This window comes from Clarias gariepinus, chromosome 21 (assembly GCF_024256425.1).
Source record: "Clarias gariepinus isolate MV-2021 ecotype Netherlands chromosome 21, CGAR_prim_01v2, whole genome shotgun sequence".
NCBI classification, from domain to species: Eukaryota; Metazoa; Chordata; class Actinopteri; order Siluriformes; family Clariidae; genus Clarias; species Clarias gariepinus.
Window position 1 is genome coordinate 3,590,385 of NC_071120.1, and position 21,945 is coordinate 3,612,329.

Sequence of the window (21,945 nt, forward strand, 5' to 3'; positions counted from 1 at the left end):
CATTGCTTCGGAGGTAGATAAAGAGACCTTTTCAACAGCAGAGACTTTATCAAACAAAGCTTTCGAGGTCTCACCATGTTTAGCGGAAATTTCTTGAATAGCTTTCAGCACTGCGTTAGTGTCACCCTCGCTTTTATTTTTCTTCTGTCTTTGTCTCTTTGGCTGAGGCAGTTTTTCTGGAGTTTCAGGAAGGGGCTGCAGAAGAATGTCCCAATGTATTTTGCTTTTAACGTTGTATCACATATGTACTACTGGCTGTAGCACAAGCCATCTGACCAGAGTTAGCATCCTCACCGGAGACATCCAGAATATGCAGTAAATATTTAATAAAAATTCTCGAAATGGATTCTAACTAAATAAAGTAGGTTTGACAAGTTGCTGGATTCATATTTCAGTTACTCTATGAAGAGTTTAATCATTTAGTCATGTACCTGTAAAAAAGACCTGACAGAGTGTAAGAAACATTCCCACTACATCGCTGCCATCTTGGCTCCCCAGTTAACAGCTTATAGTTTGGCTGGAAGCTGCATCCTTGTGTGCGTTAGTATGTATCGTTATTATTTTATTCTTATCGGCATAACGTCAATTTCATGGTTTATATTGGGTAGTTTTTAATTAAGTACACAGTTTAAACTATAGAATGTATTGTCTAATGTGTTGTTGCTAAATCTTATGTACTTCATGTCAGATCCCCGGCCTGATCTCTAAGGTTTTCGTTTTTTCCCTTGTATCCCGTGTTGTTTACATGTCTATTTAAGCACATGGTGTTTGTTTTGATCCTTCACCATGTGCCCGTGTCTCTGTGACATCACTATCATCCCTCCCACTTCCTCTCTATTGGTCTATTAAGATAATTTCACTCACCTGTTTCTCTTGTTTTTGTTGTAATTATTTGCTCTATTTATTCCCTCTTATCTGTTGTCCTGTGTCAGATCGTTGTTCCATGTCGGCAGCCGCTTGCCTGCTTCCTGTCCGGTCTAGTCCTCCATATGTGATTTCTTATTTTGCCTCCGAGTCAGTATTTTCCAGTTTGATTTAAAAAAAAAATCAGCGAACCTCGGCCCTATCGCCCCCTGCCAGCCGTCTACAGCTACGCCTCCAAGGGTGCTCATGAGGTTTGCTTATTGAGAACAGTTCAGTTTTTGTTTTGTTTTTTGCCTGACCAATAAAATCTTGGAGACCTGCATTTGTGTTCGTTCTGATTCCTTGACACTTCACTTCTGGTATAATGCTCTGTAGCTCTCGGGCTGTTTTCAGTCTCTGTGTAACAGCTAGAATCAACACACCAGGTTTAAACTAATACTGTACCTTTATTGTATACTCTAATACTAATGTCTGTCTTGGTTTAGAGAACTGTTAAAATTTTAGTCTGTGTGTTTGTAAGACAACCTAACGTTTTGTTGAACACAAATAAACTATTGTACTGTTTTTTTTTGTAACATTGTGCAAATTAAATCTGTATAAAATCTGCCTTATAATTACTGATGTAATGTGTTTCAAAAACATGTTATAGTGTAGAAAATGCATTCAGCATTTGTAAATGATACTAAACACTTTTAGTGTACTGGTAACACATTTGCAATACTGTAGTATAGAAGGTTGTGTTTACTGTATGATATAATAAAGTATATTTGTATTAACCACAAAGTGTACTTTGTTGAGTATTTGTAATTGACCAGAAGTATAACAGCATGCTACTGCTGCAATAAAAATATACTCATAGTATATTAATCATGTATTTTTAACACAGTAAAAATAGCTGTAATGTACTTATAATATATTAAATATATACTTAAATTGTTTTAATTACTATCAGGTATGTACGTTAGTACACACACAGCCATATACTTAAAGTGTACTAAGTATATTTAAAGTTGTTCCACTTTAGCACACAAAAGTATACTTAACACTTAAAATTGTGCTTTTGTACAATTTAATTACAACTTAAATACACTTAGTACAAATTTAGTTGTTCCAAAATAGCAAACTTCAAGTATACTTATCATTAGTCTGGAGCAAGTACAGTTAAGTATGCTTTGGCATGATAAGATTTAATATACTTAGCCAACTTTTTTTTCCCCCTTGGGAACCTACAGTGTTCGTCTTCCCTCAGAGACCGCTGATGGTGGTAAACCCTAAATTTCGATTGGTCCAGATCCGCTCCCCTATAAACTCTGTAGCTAAATATAGAGGAGGGTGGAGTGTCAACACACAACAGAACACACGGAGCGTCAACACACATTAAAAACAGAAACACAGTACTGAAGAAGCGACACAGAGAATCTTTAGAGCTGAGAAATTTGTACAAAATTTTGTACAACAACAACGTTTATATAAAATGTGAACTATGAATGCATTAATGGAAATCCTGATATTCCTGACGTTTGGAATTCATCTGGGGGAAGCAGGTGAGGTTTATGGTTTATTATTAACATTTACATGCAGTGATGTTCTGTAATGATAGATTATCTTAATTATAATTTAATAAATAATAAAAATAATAATAATAATAACAACAAATTCTCAAAATCTACTAATTACCTATTTAGACTAAATATTATCAGTTTGTTCAAAATATCCCTATATTCAGGGGATTTGATTGGAAATGGGAGAGAATTAGTTACATTTTAATTATGAAACAGAAACATTTACCTGGTTACTAATAACATAGGTTACACTGAGGGCGTAAAGTAAATAAAGCCACTTAAGCCTAATTATCATAGTTAATAAAAGACAAATGGGTCAATGACGTGACGCCCCCTTTTTCTGTCCGGGTTAATTTTATTTTGCAGAAAAAACTAAAAAATACATAAAAATTTCTCATCTACTTGTTATACCTTCTTTACCTACTAAACCACTCTAACTTCTCCAAATTTTTAAGTTTTTCATCATTTTTCTGCTATCCGAAGTGCCAAAACATCATATGGGGCGACCGTCCGGCCTTGACTTTAGTTAGGACAACTGGTTTAAAAACACTTTAAATCAACTTAAATATATCCCTTTTCCTAGTTGGCATAATTTTAACATGTTTTATATCCATTGACAAAACTATAAACATTTGTTCATATATTTCTATCATGATATACAAACGAATGTTGTCCGAATTATGTTGATTCTATCCATTTCATCCGGGGCGACCATCAACAAACCACAATTTTGGGACCTTTATTTTAAAAAACATCTCAAGGATGGGATACTGCATCAGCCAGACACAAGTGAAGACCCCCTGGAAACAACTGTATAGTAAATCAGTCTCTCTCATATAGTAAGAAAAAGCTGTTTTTTAACGGCTGTGATGTCGTAGTCACTTTTGGTCATCATGTGGGGCGACCACCCCAAAACTGTGAATTATAATTTTTTTCCACAAATCTATATTTTGATGATAAATTTGATAGTGCTTTGTCACTAGAAGAAGCTAGTTTGGTTTCTAAGGCTAACCGTTAGCCTGTTATACTTGAGTAAACTTGAAAACATCATATGGGGCGACCAAGTATCATGTGGGGCGACCACTGCTAAATGTTTTAAATGATAGATATATGTCCTATATTTGTAGTTTTCATATTCTATACATCAGTTATATACATAGAGTTAATTGTTTAAATATAATTATTTGTATATTTTAGCTTTTTTTTTTCTAAATTCAGCCATTTTCCATTCCTTTTATAGGGATAAACATTTATTTTAACTGGATAATGAAGAAGACTCTGATATTATAGAATAAACTCGTGAAATAATGGTTTTCATAAAATGAAAGGGCATTAAAGTTTATCTTTCTTCATCAGTTTATCTACTTACTGATATGAGTTCAACTAGTCTTAATGATACATAAAAATGGGAATTTTGAGATATATTACGGTCGCCCCAGATGACTTTTTTAAGGCTATGTTTTATTAACTTAAGTGTAAAAACACTAAAATGACAATTTTTCTACTTTTCTTTATAAAGGCATGTGTACACTACATTCCAAATGTTTAGAAAATGGCCAAACATATTCATATTTTTGGTATTTTAAAATTGGCCTATTAAAAAGTCTTATCCGTCAATGACCCAAATACGAATAAAATGAACAAATTTAATTTCAGTGCATTAATTTAACTATAATTGATAGATAATGCCTTAAACTACATCCAAGAATTTTGAGATGATTTTGTTCATATATTTGATTATATATCTAATTAACCAATTGCATGAGTTCTCTGTGACTTTGATCATCTCTTTGATCATGATTGTTGGTGGTACAGTATTTGGCTGATGTTACTGCCATGGGCTGTACCAGGACGGGACGAGACCGGGGACAAAACAAGACCAAAGCCAGGATGAGACTAGAAACAAGATGAGACTAGTACGGGAGAGACTATTGACTGAACGGGTTAGTAGTTAGTGGGGTTAGTATCTAATCTGGTTATTGTAAACATGGTCAGTGATCTAAATGTGTTAGTACCTAAATGCGTTAGTACCTACTTGGGGAACGAACACACAAAAGGCTAAGCACACATGAGGCTAATTCCTAATAGAGGCTAAACCTGCTAAAAGCTAAACCTGCTAACTGCTAAACCTTCTAACAGCTAAACCTGATAGCAATTAAGCACTCAAGTGGCTAAAGAGACAAATAACTAAACATACAGGGACATACAAGGAGCTTAACATAGACACTAAAGACACTATGAACATTACTTAGATAAGACAAGAGACAAACTAACAAAAACAGCTCCATAAGTCAAACTCCAAACGAACAGAGACATAACAAAACTAGAGCCTTCTGAACTCAGACATACACTACAAAACTTGCTCGACCCAGTTTCCCAGAAATAACAAATTTATAGAAGATCTAATGGGAAACTGAGTCTACAAACAAAAACTACAAAAACAAACACAAACAGTGCCCTCTAGTGGTGAACCCTCACAATCGCATTGTTATTGGTACAGTACCAGATAGTCTGTTTTAAGTATTTTAAAAATTGCTGATATCCTGAGATTTTCATAGACTAATCTTAAGAGTTTACAGAAAGGAACATCCTGTATGTGGAGGGTCTGCAGGCTGGATAAGAGAGATCACAGGAGAGAGAAAGAGGTTTCCTGTAGTAACTCCACTCCAACACGAATAGATATGCCTCTTCAAAATAATTCACATTATTATTTTCATTTCTGCAAATAGCATGACAAGGCTTGTTTGACAATCTATTTTTTCACTGAAACTTTCAGTTTTGTTGCTGCCTGAAAAATACACATTTGTGCAAAACTATTTAATTTAATTTATAGCGTTTTTATGTTTCATGTATTTGCAGGGAACAAAATCAGTGTTTTGCTTTAAAGTTTTGTTTTTTTTTAATTGACAGAAAAGCAAATGTTAACCTGTCTCTGATTTTTACACATTCTTCTAAAGTCTTAAAGTAACTCTTAAATGTTATTGTAGTAAACTCAATATTTTATGTACTGCATGGATATTGAATGGACATAATACACAGATCAGCCATAATGATGACCATCTGCCTTATACTGAGCAGGTCGTCCTTTTGCCACCAAAACGGCCCTGACCCATCGAAGGTGTGTGTGTCGTGTCTGACACCAAGCTGTCAGGAGCAGATCCTTAAAGCAACTGGAATGAGATCTGGAAAATCTGTAGGCCAAGTCAACACCTCAAACTCTTTGTCATGTTCCTCAAACTGTTTTCAAGACATTTTTTGAACCAATTATAAATAAAATAAATATGCTATAAAAAGTAAACAGATCCTGTACCCACTGCTGTAACACTATAGTACAGTATATGTCCAGAAATACAGTATATGGATATCCTGAAAATTATAGCAGTGCAACATTTGCAGTTTCTTATGTTAAGTTTTCCAGATCAGGCAGTTTATAGATTCTCCCTAACAGACTTAGTCCTGCATTTCTGAGAGATTCAGCAGGTTTTTAATGATGTGGTACAAGTACATATGTTATTTGTACTTGGCTCTATATTCACTCCAGAGTAAGAAAATATGAATTTTGTCCATTTTGTGTGTTTATTTTCAAGAAATAAAAGACAGGGTTAGATTGTGCAGTGTATGTCCCAATACACTATAAGCAGCTCTACCACATTTAAGCTTCAACCCTTAGGCATAAATAAAACAAAAAATTATTCAGAAAATTACCTTAGATCACTGCAGAGACAGCGTGTTGTTTAAGATAACATCAGACATTAGACCTACTACTTGTTAGATCACAGAGTTATTGATCTAGTTAAACATACAGTACCATTGCTATTATGCTCTTTATGTGTTTGTTACTATTACAGTCACACACTCTCTGCGGTACGTCTACACTGCAGTTACACCAGGAATACATTTACCAGAATTCATTGTCGTGGGTCAAGTGGATGAAGAGGATTTTGAGTACTATGACAGTGACATCAGCAGGACGATCCCAAAGACAGAGTGGATACAGAAGGTCACTGATGATAATCCAAACTTCTGGAAGCGACACACAGTGATTTATCAGCATTGGCAGGAGAGCTTCAAAACTGGTCTGGATATAATGTTAAAGAACTTTATTCCAACAACAGGTAAAAAAAACCCCACAGATTTAAAATTTCTCTCTCTCTCTTTCACACACACACACACACACACACACACACACACACACACACACACACACACACAGGCCTGTGTGGTTTGATGAAACCGAGGTCTTATGGGGAAAAAAAAGGTAATTTATTTAGGATTAATAGGTCTGGTGGAAATTCTTAAAATATTATAAAAACAAGTAATTCATACAGTAGGTAAGAGCAAAGTAACAAAGGTTTTATTTTAAACTCCTGCAGAAGGACCAGTCTCATACAGCTGGTTGCAAACAACAGTTGCAGCATGGAGAAAGGTGATCTCTTTCTCTCCGCTGTCTCATTTCATACACAAACATCTCTGTTAACATAATCAACATAAAGTTCCTACATTTAAACTCACGACTCTTTATCTGACCCAGACCAGATGTCCTCATCTTATTATTTATTCAATAGCAACCAAAGTCAGTATGTTTCTGTTCTATACTCGGACTTGTGTTTCTATGTTTCATCAGACAGGTTTAAAGCTTCTATAGTCTACGTGGCACCATTACTACAAAGATCAGAATTAATACATGATGAAAATGTGATTTTTTCATTACAATTTCCCCCTTTTGTCATTTTATGACAACTTTATACATTTAATACAGTAAATACATTTTAATATTACACATTTAAAGACTATATATCATTACAAATATAACAATAATGTTGTATATTAGGTAAATCCATCAGACTTCGTCTTTCCAACTAATACTCTAATGCACACAAAAGACATAACAAAAATACAAAAATACTTACATGCCTCGTAAGTTTCTGAGAATTTAAATAGGAACGTTCATCTCTGTGTGATAATCTAAGTCATTATTAGAATAAATGTCACCTGGTGTTAAAGGCCAGTCAGGAGTCGGGTCTTCCCAGTCATTCCCATTGTTTTATCCTATTCCAAAACTATCTGACCTAAAGACTTGACTTATATGTGCGAATTGTAGCTTTGATATGGTTTGCTTTATGACCTTGTTCTGCTGGACATTAAGGAGTTGCAGGTGTGTACCATGACAACAGCTTTCAATAAAGAATTAAACACTGGAATTATTTCAGCTAAAGACTCGGGTAGGAGGAGATACAGTATGAAGTTTGTAGGATCTAAATTTTACTTTGGGGTGATCACCACCAGTTCACTTTCCTTAATTAAACCTACATCGTGCTTGCTATTAGCCCATACATTTTAGTGAGTGATGATAAACGTAACCTGTCATTATAAAATAATAGAAAAGGCTTTGCATGCTGATAACCTAATTTTCTGCCTGGCCAGGTCTTGTGACTGTAGGTACTGTAATATATACAGTTTTTAAAATACTTTACAACATCATTTATCAGCATTTCTTCAGCATTTGTTTCCCTGAGGCTGTAATGTAAAGTCAGATAAGAGGTTCATTCTCCATCTCTCTCATTCATACCACATGTCACTCAAAGGCCCAATATTTTTTTTTCTTTATAATATTTTCTCATCCTTATTACTTTTATCCAATAACACATTAGGGGTGTCTCTACTGTGATTAAGGGACATTAGTGTGACACTTGTGTGACATTTTCTCATGTGCACACTGCTTATCTCTACATTAACTACACATCTGAGATTATCTTAGATAAGATGCATTTATTGGTATATATTTGTCTATCATCGTAGCATTTACTGATCTCACAGCTGAAGTGCAGAGCTTCCATTCATACACATACAAAAGGGGCAACAGATCACACACAAGAGTGAAACCCTCAGGCTCAATACTGGTTTAGTCTCAGGAGTTTTATACCTAATTTACATATGAACACATTTTCACCCCAATAGATTTACTGGGCAGCAATAAGAGAGCAAAACGTCTAAATTTATCATGTACACCTGGAGAAAGTCACACACTTGACTTTATGAAGCTTTCTTCAGCTGCATGTCCTGAAGTGCCCACTGAGTTCAGGAATCTGCCACTCTGTTTCACTAAACTGTCAAATGCACATGCTTTAATGACTTCCCCAGACCTGCACAGAATCTACCAAAATGAATTTTGTTTGTCGTGGAGCTGCAATTCAATTGTTGGCATTTTGCTGATATACTTCAAGATCATACTTAACATGCGTGGAAGCAAAAAATGCTTTATTAATTACACAAGAATCATTGAAAAAGATAGCAAGCTTTTCTTCGTTGCGATCAGAGCAAGAAGTTATAGTAGGAAAAATTATTTTTTTGACTCACCCTCCCCTTCAGGCCGCATCACCTCAGTTCAGATATGTTTGTCATGTCCATTCTCACTGGAAAAGTGTCTGTCGGTTTGTATTCAACATTGTGATCCACCTCACACACTCCTAATTATGTTGATTATTCCAGACAGGATTTCACATCACATGCTTGTCTTCAGTTTAGTTGCCTAAGTTTTGCGAAATTCAGTTCCCAGTTTAGACCTGAGGAGTCCTCTGAGTTCATGTGAAGTTGGTCTAAATTCCTAAGTTTTCCCAATGTATGTTCTCCAGCCTGTCTTGGGCCTGACCACTTTTTGTTGACCTGCTCCAGTTCTCCAGCTCCATGGTCTGTGCAGGAGGGTTTTTCCTTCCATCTGACCCCGCCAGTTCGACCATAAGCATTTTTTATGAGCGATTCCTCATCCTTCAGGGGCTCAATGCTAAGTCGATTGTCCAGCTTCGTTTCTTCCGTTTCTCCGATATACAATGACACAGGTGAGGTAAGGACTGGTTTCTGCGTTCGCTGCAGACCTGTATGATGGGGTTGAGGGCAGTCTGGAGCAGTAGGTTGTGGACATCTTCGAGGTGGGCAGCCATCCAGTTCAGGATCTGTCTTAACACACTGGAGAGATTGTGAGATTTGACCTGTCCCTAACTGCATTGCTTTTCTGTCCCTAACACATGATTCACACATCCACATCTCAAAAGCAATTTCAGTAATTAAATAGTTCTACATTTAACTTTTTTTTCTGTTTGTTTGTTTTGCTGTTACCCATGATTTTCACTTGTCAAATTACGTGTGCCACTACCTCACAGTGAACTCAACCCCTTGACTGTTACCGGTGCACCTTGCACTCTGACTGTTCGCTGCGGGGCCAGGTTTTCGTAAACCGGCGAAACCAGTACCCACTCTCTCTTTTCGTGCACCTTGCACTTTTGGGTACTTCACGAATCCCTGACTCGTGTGATAGATACAAGTCTAAATTTATCTTAGTCACTGTGAGAAAGCGCACTTCACTTGAAAACTTAAAGAAATATAATTTTCCTTACCACACCAATAAGATTTTTGGTTCTTTTAACTCACTCCGGTGTTGAGGTGACAAAGTAAATCCCCAGTACTCTCACGCTTGATTGCCAATTAAGCATTCGAGATGAAGTAAAAAAGCCTCCAAGGCGCCAGCGCTCAGACGCCTCCCTGGGATGTCCTCCTCAAATACGGAGCCTCATCTGGGGTGCCAAGTTGTGGTGGAAATTCTGAAAATATTATAAAGACAAGCAAAGGGTTAAAGGAGGGATGAAGGAAAAAAAAGGAAGGAGAGAATGTGCACGTGCAGCTCTGGTGCGCAGTGCCCCGCTAGCATGCGGGCACAGGCTGGTGAGTGGTGGAAAGCGGGCAGCGTGGGCCCGCGAGGAGATCACAGATGAACTTGCTTTTTGAAGTCCCTGGGGCGCATTCCATTGCCCCACTTGCATGCCGCTCGTCATTCTGCACACGCGTCACACTCACACTATTAAGTAAAGTCCAGTAGCCCAACAGACCCCAAGCTACCCTCCCCGCTGAGGTTTTATAGCGCGGGGAGAAGCCCAGACCATTAGCAGCGATGCCTCACCAGCCGTGCCTAATTCCGCGGCCCCACTCATTCTCACACCTGCAGCCTATCTATTGAGCAAGGAGCGATATGGATTTGGGCCCACACCCATCACAGGTGCACGCTGTGACAGTAGTGTAGAAGGAGACAGAGCTCAGCTGAAACTTATTACACATGTGTGTGTGTGTGTTTGTGTGTGTATGTGTGCAGGAGTTCACACGGCACAGCTGATGTACGGCTGTGAGCTTGATGATGACGGCACTACTAGAGGACACATGCAGTTAGGATATGATGGAGAAGATTTCCTCAGTCTGGATCTAAAGAATAAAACTTGGATTCCAGCCAAACCTGAAGCTGTGATCAGCAAACAGATTTGGGATCATATTTATGGTTTGAGTACTGAGGGCCGGAAGAACTATGTGAGCACCACCTGTATCGGCAGGATAAAGAAGTACATGTTATATGGAAGAGAGACACTGGAGAGGAAAGGTAAAGTGTGTGACCTGTTGTTCTAAAACACACACACACATACACACACATATACACACACACACACACACACACACACACACACACACACACACACACAGAAACTGCATACATCATTAATAATATGCAGCATTTAATCTCTACATCACACACAATTATGTCCTGTTCCATTTATATATACAAACTTACATAAACCTAGTAACTTTATTCTTTGGAAATGCATTTAAATATTATACGTTATTAAAATATATACATAATATAAATATGTATAGTCATAAATATGCTTTTTTGTACAAACTTTTTCTGACTAACTAACAGTTTCACTGTCGGGAAAATAATGTTTAAAATGTTTTTCCATGTATAAAATCCCTTTTTCATAAATTTCCAACACTGTGTCTCTGCAGTTCGTCCTGAGGTGTCAGTGTTCCAGAAATATTCCTCTCCTTCTCCAGAGGTGGTGTGTCACACTACAGGTTTCTTCCCCAAAGCAGTGATGATCACCTGGCAGAAGGACGGAGAGGACGTTCATGAGGACGTGGAGCTCAGAGAGACGTTACACAACCAGGATGGAAGCTTCCAGAAGAGAAGCATTCTGAAAGTCCCAGCTGAGGAGCTGCAGAAACACACCTACACCTGCGTGGTTCAGCACAGCAGCTTGGAGAAGGAGTTAGTGCGAGAAATACCAAAAGGTCCTAATAAACTAGAGCTGTAGAGAGTGAAAGCTGATTTCTTGCTGCAGCAGATAATAAAGACTCTGTGCTGATTTAACAGGTGGAGGATCAGGTGGAGCACCGATTGTTATCATCACTGCTGTAGTTGCGGCTCTCTTTGCTAACGTCGCCGTTGTTGCTGGAATTGTGATCTGGAAGAAGAAGAACTCTGGTGAGAGGAGGATGGAGGCAGATGAGAAGTTTATATAGATATATAATAATATATTTTTGATACTAACTGTCCATCATCTGTGTTTCAGGCTTCAAACCTGTTCCACCCAAACCCTGTAAGTAAACCTTTATGATCCATAAAAAAATTTTTTTCTTAATTTAGTCATATCCAAATCCCACCCCGACACTAGGGGCCTCCCACATTAGGGCTACTATGACCATTCAGTCGGGGGGTCTGCAGACTATCACTATTTCCTCCAAACCATGTGAATTCACCGATCGCATCTTTTCAAACTGCTTGCTCAGGCACCATTGGGGGCGGCATAACACACTTTGAGGACAGCACTATCTGTTTCCTCTGCCTGTATGAGCTCACAGCCGCTGTAGAGCTGTAGTTAATGTGAGAGCGCTAGGAGAGCTCGGCCAATTTTGCTCTCTCTAGGCCCTGTGCTGCGAGAGGCTACAGCAATCACCCGGGGGTCGAACCAGCGATCTCCGTATGATAGGGCGACTCGGGGGCTAATCGGTCATAAACGATGTTTAAAACCACAACAACTCTTCAAGTGTGACTGTGTGACTTTCTGCTGAACTGAGAGGGGGAAGAGGACTCATACACACACATAAACACATGATGACTGACCAAAGTGTAAAAATAAACTTCATGAGGTCACAGTTTAATAGCTGCCCGACTCTTATTTTGGACACAGGTATCTGTCAGTAATTTGTTAATAATGCCAATGCTTGAAATACACAGTATTACAGGACATCAACCAGAAAAGATGCTACTGAAAATAGCTGATTACTGATATTTAATGATTACTGATAAGCTTATTACTGATATTTGAATGTGAAATGTAAGCGAGAGAGAGAGAGAGAGAAAGACTGATGTGTAGTCATATAAAACTACAATACTATTTAAATTAAATTATTTCATTACTAATGTGTTATGTGTTGCAGGAGGGAGGTCCTCAGAGGGGGTCAATGAAATAGGAGTTTGTAGGAGTGCTTATGATATGCATGGGAAGACCTTCCCATTAGGCGATAGCATGGGATTATTTATCGTGAACTAAATGGAAACAAAAGGAAACTGGAAACACGGAATAAACAGAGCTCCGCCATTTGTCCGAGACTGGGCGGGGCTCTAAAAAATAAAACTAAAAAACCTTTCCTTAAGCTCCTTACTGTAAGCCTATGAGCCTGCAGAGTAGTTTTGCGCTGCTCTACCTCACATGAGTCCCGTGCCGTTACATAATGTTCATGTAGATTTTTATTCTACTCTAATCCTCCCCAGATTGAAAGCCATGGAAAAGATAAAAAAATAGTATTGACAGTTGCATGTTTAAATGCATGTATTTAGTTTTGATGGCTCCAAGTTGATTTAATTAAGCTTATATATTGTTAAAAAAACCTTTAAAAAAAAAAAAAAAAAATTCTCAATCATTCTATACGGTTAGTTATAGCAAATATATAAACAGACTAATACAGTAAATAAATAAATTAATTAATAAATAATTTATTTATTATACACATAACCCTCGCATGATCAGAAGTGTTCACTTCCTTGTTGGCCTTAAAACCCCATGGTGCTTTGTGCATTAGCTTTAGCTTTAGCTTGCAACTTGAACATGAAAGTAAATTCTCACGCACGGGAGAGATGGTTTGCCTTTCTGGAGCATGTTTTTTTCCCCCTTGTGGTGTATTATTTGTCCCATGTAAGTGTATTTTTTTCCTGTGTAATTGTGTGCTTTTTCCCCGTGTACGTATATTATTTTTTTGCTTGAAAATTCCCTTTGTGGTCTATGATTTTTTTTTTCTTTCTATGTGTATGACGTTTCCCTTGTGCATGTTTGTTTTTTTGTTTTTCCCCCATAATTTAATTTAAACACTTGCATGATATTCAAATTGTTTTAGATAAACTGTATTTTAAATGTCATACTCATTGTATACGTGTGCATTGTAATTATTTGGCAATTTATGATACTCTTATTCTTAAACATTCCATTAACAGTACATAGATATAAGTTGCTACTATTCATAAGCCTACATGTTTTTAAATAGATGGTGTTTTTATGTAACCCATTGCTGTTAAACATGACACCCTGGTTATGTTTGCAGATCACACTTGAAGCATTCAGCTTGTAAATTTATTCCAGATTTCAGCTCATCTTTCCCATGAAATCTCAGGTCAGGTGAGTTGGCTGGCCAATCAAGCAACTAAATGGTCAGCGAAATAGTTGGTGGTAAAGTTTGACCTTAGGGGGCTTACACTCCTTCTGGAAGGTGTAGATGATCATCTTCTGGACAACTTGTTAGGTCAGCAGTCTTCCCCATGATCGCAGTGAAATATTCTAATATTTTGACATACTGGATTTTTGATTTTCATGGAGGTGTAAGCAGTAATCATTTAAATAAAAACAAAGTTTTACTTTTTGAATAACAAAATTTTTTTGGAAATGCACTATAAGTAAATGTATGCAGAAGTGTTTGTTTTACAGTTGAAGGAGTCCTTCGCTGTAAAATGTTTAAGAACCTCTGTTTTAACTGCTGAACATATGGGATTAATGTATTCATAAATATTATGGAATATGTTGTTCGAACTGAAACAGAGATGTCACTAATATCTCTAAGGCAGCATGGTTTAGTTAGCAGAAAAACATTATTGATGCAAAAATCACATACTGTATATAAGCCTGTACCCTCACACAGAGTGGAGTAACATCTGATTCTATTCAGTGTCATTTGCAGCAATGCTTTACATGCACTTTAACTGTTTTTCTATAAAAAGATAAATACTCAACTATAAAGTACATTAAAGACTTTATTTACAAATTAATATAATACATGTATGTATTAGTGGTGCAAGAAGGCAGAGCATCAAGGGTCCGTCCTCTCCACGACAATCTACAACAGGGGAGAAATAAAGACATGTTATTATAAGTGTCTAGTAAAAAGACTTCATGGTGTTACTATGCAGCTCCATGGCATCTCTGTAATATACATCCACATATGGGTTTATAAGCAAGTTAATATCACTTCATGATGTTTGACATCATATGACATCAGTTTGACACACGCAGGCAGGCACGCACACAAAATTTCATAGAATGCAAGCTTTTAGTAATGCTGTGTATTAAAACCAATTATTTGGTTTTGCTATTAAGGATTGCTGCAAAATTTGGCCCCATCTCCACCATTCATTAACACACACATGTCCATGAAGAGAAATGTGTCCCTGTCCCCTGATTAAGATGTGCTCAGTGGTGTTCTTGAAAAGAGAGGTAAATACTTCAGAGCACTCACCTTCTGCTCAGGATGTAAAGCTGGTGTGGATATCAGCTGATACACAGGCAGTTGATGATTTACACACAGTTCACTGTGAGAAGAAAAACACACAATCATACATATTATAAGGAGTATAAACATATATTTAATGACTTTATAATAGAATAGATAGAACCTGAACAAAAGCCCCTTTTCTTGACTGTTACATACATTGTGTAAGCACATAACTAACTATTCAGAAGATCTCTAGCTATGATAAAACAACTACATTATAGAGCAGTATACATTATATAGCACTCAGGAGCTCCAATAAACTACATACAACAATTCGTTAACCATCTGTAACATTTAGCACATAACAGGAGCAGCTCAGGAATAATTAGCAATAGTTGATAGGCAACAATTAATAGTCTGCTATCTTAGCTCTTTTAGTAAGCTAGCGCTTAGCATAATTATATTAACTTGCTTAGAAATTCATATTTGGACAGGCATTTTACAAAAACAATAGAGCTAACTGTTTACATCACGTATATGTGTCCAAATACACTATTAAACTAATATATATTAATGAACAAGCTAGTTTCCCCATTCTAAACGCGATATAGTGATATTAGCTTGCTTATAAATCCATATGTGGATGTATATTACAGAGATGCCATGGAGCTGATGGTTTACATCAGTGTTTAATGGTCTAAATGAGATAATATTCCTTTATCATTCCAATATCTTTACACTCCAACAGTATTAACACTGCTACAAAGTTATCATTAGTGCCTAAAACAGTAACATCTGATTAATTTTATATATTAAACATTACCTGGTAAGTGTGTGCAGTTGAAAATTTAGTGAAAATTATAACTTTATCACGCTATAATTCCCTGTATACTCCATGATGTTGAGTCCTGGAGCTGATATCCGGAAAGGTTCTGTGATCAGTTGCATTTTGACCTCACTCCCATAGTCCTTTGCGCATTAGCTTTAGCTTTTAGCTTGCAAAATACAGGAGAAAGAGAGTTCTCACACGGGAAAAAGCAGTTGCGCACAAACAGGAAGAAACATATTTTCAAGGGGGAAAAAACACACACATATACAAGAAAGATGATTTGCCCTTCTGGGCCACCGTAGTAAAGGTGGAAGGTGGCTATATATATTTAGTTTGTTATTGTACTTAAGTAGAGTTTTCATATATATCTAGTTTAGATAAGCACACAGTTGCATGCTGCTTGGGGCAGCCATAACCTTTTACCAATATCACACTGAAGGTCATGCTGTTTAACTAAGTGGGTGTGATCTGATTTAGTTTTTGTTTGTCAGTCTCTGGGAGAATGACCTGCAATCAGCTGTTAATTGATGGCACCTGAAAGGGAGCCATTTTAAATCCCAGGACTGGCTCTCACACTCTCTCTGGCTGTGCTATTAGCACGGCAGCAGGGTTTTTCCCCCCTCTAGTTGTGTATTTTTATTTTTGTTAATATAAGTTAATAAATCATTTTGATTGGCAAGCCTGTGTTTTGTCTTTGATGTTGCTCCCGTGAGCCAGGGTTGTAACACTGAGTACTGAAAATATCACAGATGTGCTGATATTCAGCCAACAGCACAAACCCGAGTGTGTTATTGCTTTTATACAACAGGACAGCAAACACCATTCATTAATCAACAGGTTATGATTTGTTTCTTTATTTTACCAGTAATTTTGATGTGATTCTCTGGTGATTCAGTACATTCAGGTGGTCAGCTGACTTAATTTTATTGCCCCATAACGTTACTCGACCTGAGTCGTGACCTGAGTAACTGATCAACCCCAGATCATAACACTGTCTCCAGAGACTTGTACAGTGGACACTATGCATGATGGGAGCATCACTTCATGTCCTTCCCTTCTCACCCTGACACGCCCATCACTTTCAAATAGGGTCAGTCTAGACTCATCAGGTCACATGACCTTTGTCCATCGTTCCAAAGTCCAGTCTTTATGCTCTCTAGCAAACTGAAGACATTTTTTTTTTCTTAATGCCTTTTTTTTTTTTTTTTTTACTTATGGACACAGCTGTTTAGTCCCAATCATGTGAGTTGTCATTAGATTGTGTGTGTGTGTGAAAATTAATTTACTTTTACTATTAAAGATAGCTCTGATTACTATAGTTTTTTTCTTTTTTACAATACATCTTTACTTAGTGTTTAAGTGATCTCTATTCATGATTTTTTTGTGACCACATTTCTTCTATGAAGTTGAAGAAGCACTTTTCTAACAGGTTTTAATAGTGTATTAGACAGTTCTAGTCATTTCAAAATCTCCTTAGTTGTTTTCGGTGCTTGATGAAAACCAATAATTTGATGCTTCTGAAGTGGTGACTTGTGGCAACCACAAGGCCTTTTAACCAGGTTCTTTCATCATGTTCTACAGATTTGTCATGAAAAATATTTGACTTTAATAAAGTCTTTTTATTTTCCTTTTTTTTAATGAAATAGTTTTTCTGGTCTTTTAATAGTTATGTTTAGGTAAAATTTGTTTGAGGTGAGTGATATTAAAACATTTTCAACGTTTACAGACAACCACTCTCTGCTTTTTTTTTTACACTGCAGTCACATCAGGAATAAAGTTGCCAGAATTCACAGCTGTTGGTGTGGTTGATGAGCATAGTCTGAAGAAGACGACCATAATGTCTGGAAGAGGAGTATTGAGTGGTTGAAGAAGGTTTTGTATTATAGCAAAGGAACTCTGAAGAGGAAAGGTAAAATGGGATCTTCTGTTGCAAGATCACACCTGCAAGTTGCACTACACATTTCTCATTTTACTGTTTGCCATTCACATTGCAATGCCCTGACATGTTACTGAGTAGATTCCATGTCTGTATTTTTTGAGTAGTATCCCAGGTGGGACATTGACTGCTGAATCTGAGAACATTAATAGCATTTTATCCCCCCCCCCCAAAAAAAAAAAAAAAAAATATATATATATATATATATATATATATATATACTGAACAAAAATATAAACGCAACACTTTTATTTTTGCTCCCATTTTTCATGAGCTAAACTCAAAGATCTGTAACATTTTCTACATAAACAAGAGACCCATTACTCTTAAATATTGTTTACAAATCTGTCTAAATTTGTGTTAGTGAGCACTTCTCTTTTGCCAATATAATTCATCCCACCTCACAGGTGTGGCATTTTAAGGTGCTGATTAGACAGCATGAATATTGCACAGGTGTGCCTTAGACTGGCCACCTGTAAAAGGCCACTTTGAAATGTGCAGTGTGATCACACAGCACAATGCCACAGATGTCGCAACCTTTGAGGGAGCGTGCAGTTTGCATTCTGACTGCAGGAATGTCTACCAGAGCTGTTGCTCATGAAATTAATGTTTTCTCTACCATAAGTCATCTTCAAAGGCATTTCAGAGAATTTGGCAGTACATCCAACCGGCCTCACAACCGCAGGCCACGTCTACCCACACCAGCTCAGGACCTCCACATCCAGCATGTTCACCTCCATGATCGTCTGAGACCAGCCACCCGGACAGCTGCAGCAACAATCGGTTTGCATGATCAAAGAATTTTTGAACAAACCGTCTTAGGGTAGCTCATCTGCATGCTCGTCGTCCTCATCGGTGTCTGGACCTGAATGCAGTTTGTCGTTGTAACCGTTTTGAGTGGGCAAATGCTCATATTCGATGGTGTCTCACACGCTGGAGAGGTGTTCTGTTCACGGATGAGTCCCTGTTTTTACTGTTTAGAGCAGATGGCAGACAGCAAGTGTGGCGTCGTGTGGGTTAGCGGTTTTCTGATGTCAGTGTTGTGGATCGAGTGGCCCATGGTGGCGGTGGGGTTCTAGTATGGGCAGGCATCTGTTATGGACAAAGAACACAGGTGCATTTTATTGATGGCATTGTGAATGCACAGAGATATCGTGACGAGATCCTGAGGCCCATTGTTGTGCCATTCATCCATGACCATCACCTCATGTTTCAGCATAATAATGCACGGCCCCATATTGCAAGGATCTGTACACAATACCTGGAAGCTGAAAACATCCTGCTTCTTGCATGGCCAGCATACTCATTGGACATGTCACTCATTGAGCATGTTTAGGATGTTCTGGATCGGCGTATACGACAGCGTGTTTCAGTTCCTGCCAATATTCAGCAACTTTGCACAGCTATTGAAGAGGAGTGGACCGACATTCCACTGGCCACAATCAACAACCTGATCAACTCTATGCGACGGAGATGTGTTGCACTGCGTGAGGCAAATGGTGGTGACATCTGTGGCATTGTGCTGTGTGATCACACTGCACATTTCAGAGTGGCCTTTTATTGTGGACAGTCTAAGGCACACCTGTGTAATATTCATGCTGTCTAATCAGCACCTTAATATGCCACACCTGTGAGGTGGGATGGATTATCTCGGCAAATGAGAAGTGCTCACTATCACAGATTTAGACAGATTTGTGAACAATATTTGGGAGTAATGGGTCTTTTGTGTATGTAGAAAATGTTACAGATCTTTGAGTTCAGCTCATGAAAAATGGGAGCAAAAATAAAAGTGTAGTGTGTATATATATATATATATATATATATTGTGAAACCTCAGATTGCAAGTAACACATTTTGTGAGTGTTCCGCAAGACGAGCAAAGATAAATAAATTTTGACTTGGAAAACGAACAAGTCTTGGTACTAGTTTTGACGCGAAGTGGCTTTTCTGTCTCTTGTGCTGCAGAATTGTGGGTCATCGTCCATGTGTGACGTGTGGTCGCACGTAAAACATATTTTATTTGTATGCATGTGTACAGCGCGCGTATACTGTTTGTTATAACAAACGTGTGCACGCGTGTAAAGTAAAAGAGGTTAAGATTAATTTTTTCTTTCTCTGTGTCAGCATGCCATTATCTGTGTGCACACGCATAATTGGACACTGTGCCCCTTCACACACACACACACACACACACACACCCTCCTCTCACCTTCACACACACACCCACCCCCTTCTCCTTTTATCTGTACACACACACACTCTTTGTCTCTGCTCCACACAGAAACACTGCTCTGTTGCGAAGGTAAAGTGCAGGTTAATTTGTTTTATTTTTACTTTACAGCAGTGATTTTGTTAGTGTGTCGCTCAATTGAGAGTTATTAGAGAGATTTCTTGTTTATTTTTTCGATAAAATAGTGTTTCTGTTAATGTTTGTGTGTGTGAAACTAACTCAAATAAGAGAGCAGAAAGAGGCTCTGTGTAAGATGAGATGGCAAATTCCTCCTCTCATCTTACTTTAGCTTCACACACATACACAAACACACACACACACACACACACACACACAGAGTGCCTGCGCGCATAAACTGAAACACTTATCTGTTGGGATTTATTTGTACTTTTTTAAAAGGTAAAGTTCAGGTTAATTTGTTTTATTTTTACTTTATATTTTGTGTTAATTATTTTTATGTATTTATTTTTTTGGCCTGTGGAACGAATAATTTGAGTTTCCATTATTTCTTATTCGCTTTGATTTATGAGTCTTTTGAAATACAAGCCGGCTTCTCGAACGAATTATCCTCGTGATCCAGTATTATATAAAATATTTAAAATATATTTTTTTAAACTGACATAACTTTAGAAGGAAAATCATTATAATTTGTATCTGACAGAATGTTTTAAGTTTACTGTCCATCTGTCTTTGTGCAGTTGTTCCTGAGGTGTTAGTGTTCCATAAACACTCTCCTTCTCCAGAGGTGGTGTGTCACGCTACAGGTTTCTTCCACAAAGCAGTGATGATCAGCTGGCAGAAGGACGGAGAGGACGTGCATGAGGACGTGGAGCTCAAAGAGACGTTACCCAACCAGGATGGAAGCTTCCAGAAGAGAATCATTCTGAAAGTCCCAGCTGAGGAGCTATGGATACACCTGTACACCTATGAGGTCAGTACATGACAGGTGTGATTTACACACACATTACAGATCTTTAACACAGTGAGATTGTCTTCAATATATTTGTGTGTGTGTGTGTGTGTGTGTGGATCTGATCTGTGTGTCTGAAACAGAACCTGGGTTCTTCAGATGTAAGAGGTGTTGAAGAGATAAAGTGACTAAAGTGTAAAAGAACAGGAGTGAACACAGCAGAAGCAGGAGTTCATGCTGGAGGATCAGTTTTTATTTCCTCCACAAGTGGAAACACAAATCAACTAAACCACATGCCAGTTTAAAGCTGAAACAATCCAATAAACATCTTGTCACATCTGTACAACACAAATCTATATATCCAACTTCATTCCACACAAAAATTCCATAAAATCTATATTTCTACTTTGTTCAGCTGTTTTTCTTGTCCTTTTATTTTTGTTTCATATATTTGCTTAAATTGTGTATTTTGTTTATTTTAAGGCCACGAGCAGTTGTCTAAGCATTTCACTGCATATCGTACTATGTATGACTGTATATATGACAAATAAAATTTGAATTGCATCTGTTCTGTGTAACAATCTAAATAAAAAATAAAGTGGCGCTCTGAGGTTTAAAAGACATAATCTCAATATCAGTTCTACATTTACTCTTATGTTCTCTACACATAATATATCTACACACACACAAAATAAGAAAAAGAGATGGAATGTGCAAATTGCCAGTGTATGTATGTGTGCATAAAAAAATTATTTCAAAATAAATTACATTTGCAAATTGTGAGTTTATGTATGTGTGTGTAAAGTTACATTTGAGTATTGTCATTATTGTCATCTGTCGTTGCACAGTGCAATAGCGAAGAGTTGGAATGATTTCCTGAACTGATCTTTGTGACCGCAAACCCCCATCAGTCTGTTAGAGATTGAACTCCCCTGCCTCTGTCTGAAATCATCTTGTGGGTGTGATGGATTTTCCATGATTGACACGAGTTTGTTCAGGGACCTGTTGGGACTAATTATGTGTTTATCCTTGCGGATG

The 21,945-nt window shown here is 37.5% G+C and overlaps 1 protein-coding gene across 1 annotated transcript; it reads left to right on the plus strand.

Annotated features, from left to right (window-relative positions):
- The first annotated feature begins 2,296 nt into the window (after window positions 1–2,296).
- LOC128509173 (BOLA class I histocompatibility antigen, alpha chain BL3-7-like) lies at window positions 2,297–21,374 on the plus strand. Its single transcript, XM_053480791.1, has 9 exons — window positions 2,297–2,408; window positions 6,275–6,541; window positions 10,567–10,845; window positions 11,250–11,534; window positions 11,617–11,727; window positions 11,816–11,842; window positions 17,592–17,740; window positions 20,696–20,928; window positions 21,051–21,374. The coding sequence occupies exons 1-7, from the start codon at window positions 2,348–2,350 to the stop codon at window positions 17,696–17,698; spliced, it is 1,137 nt and encodes a 378-aa protein (XP_053336766.1). The 5' UTR covers window positions 2,297–2,347; the 3' UTR covers window positions 17,699–17,740; window positions 20,696–20,928; window positions 21,051–21,374.
- The last annotated feature ends 571 nt before the right edge of the window (window positions 21,375–21,945 follow it).

Bases quoted from the DNA above. Each gene is read 5' to 3' on its own strand.
- LOC128509173 (XM_053480791.1), top strand. From the start codon at position 2,348: ATGAATGCATTAATGGAAATCCTGATATTCCTGACGTTTGGAATTCAT. The intron at 11,728-11,815 runs GTGAGAGGAGGA...TCTGTGTTTCAG, and splicing joins CTGGAAGAAGAAGAACTCTG to GCTTCAAACCTGTTCCACCC. The intron at 11,843-17,591 runs GTAAGTAAACCT...TTTACACTGCAG, and splicing joins ACCTGTTCCACCCAAACCCT to TCACATCAGGAATAAAGTTG.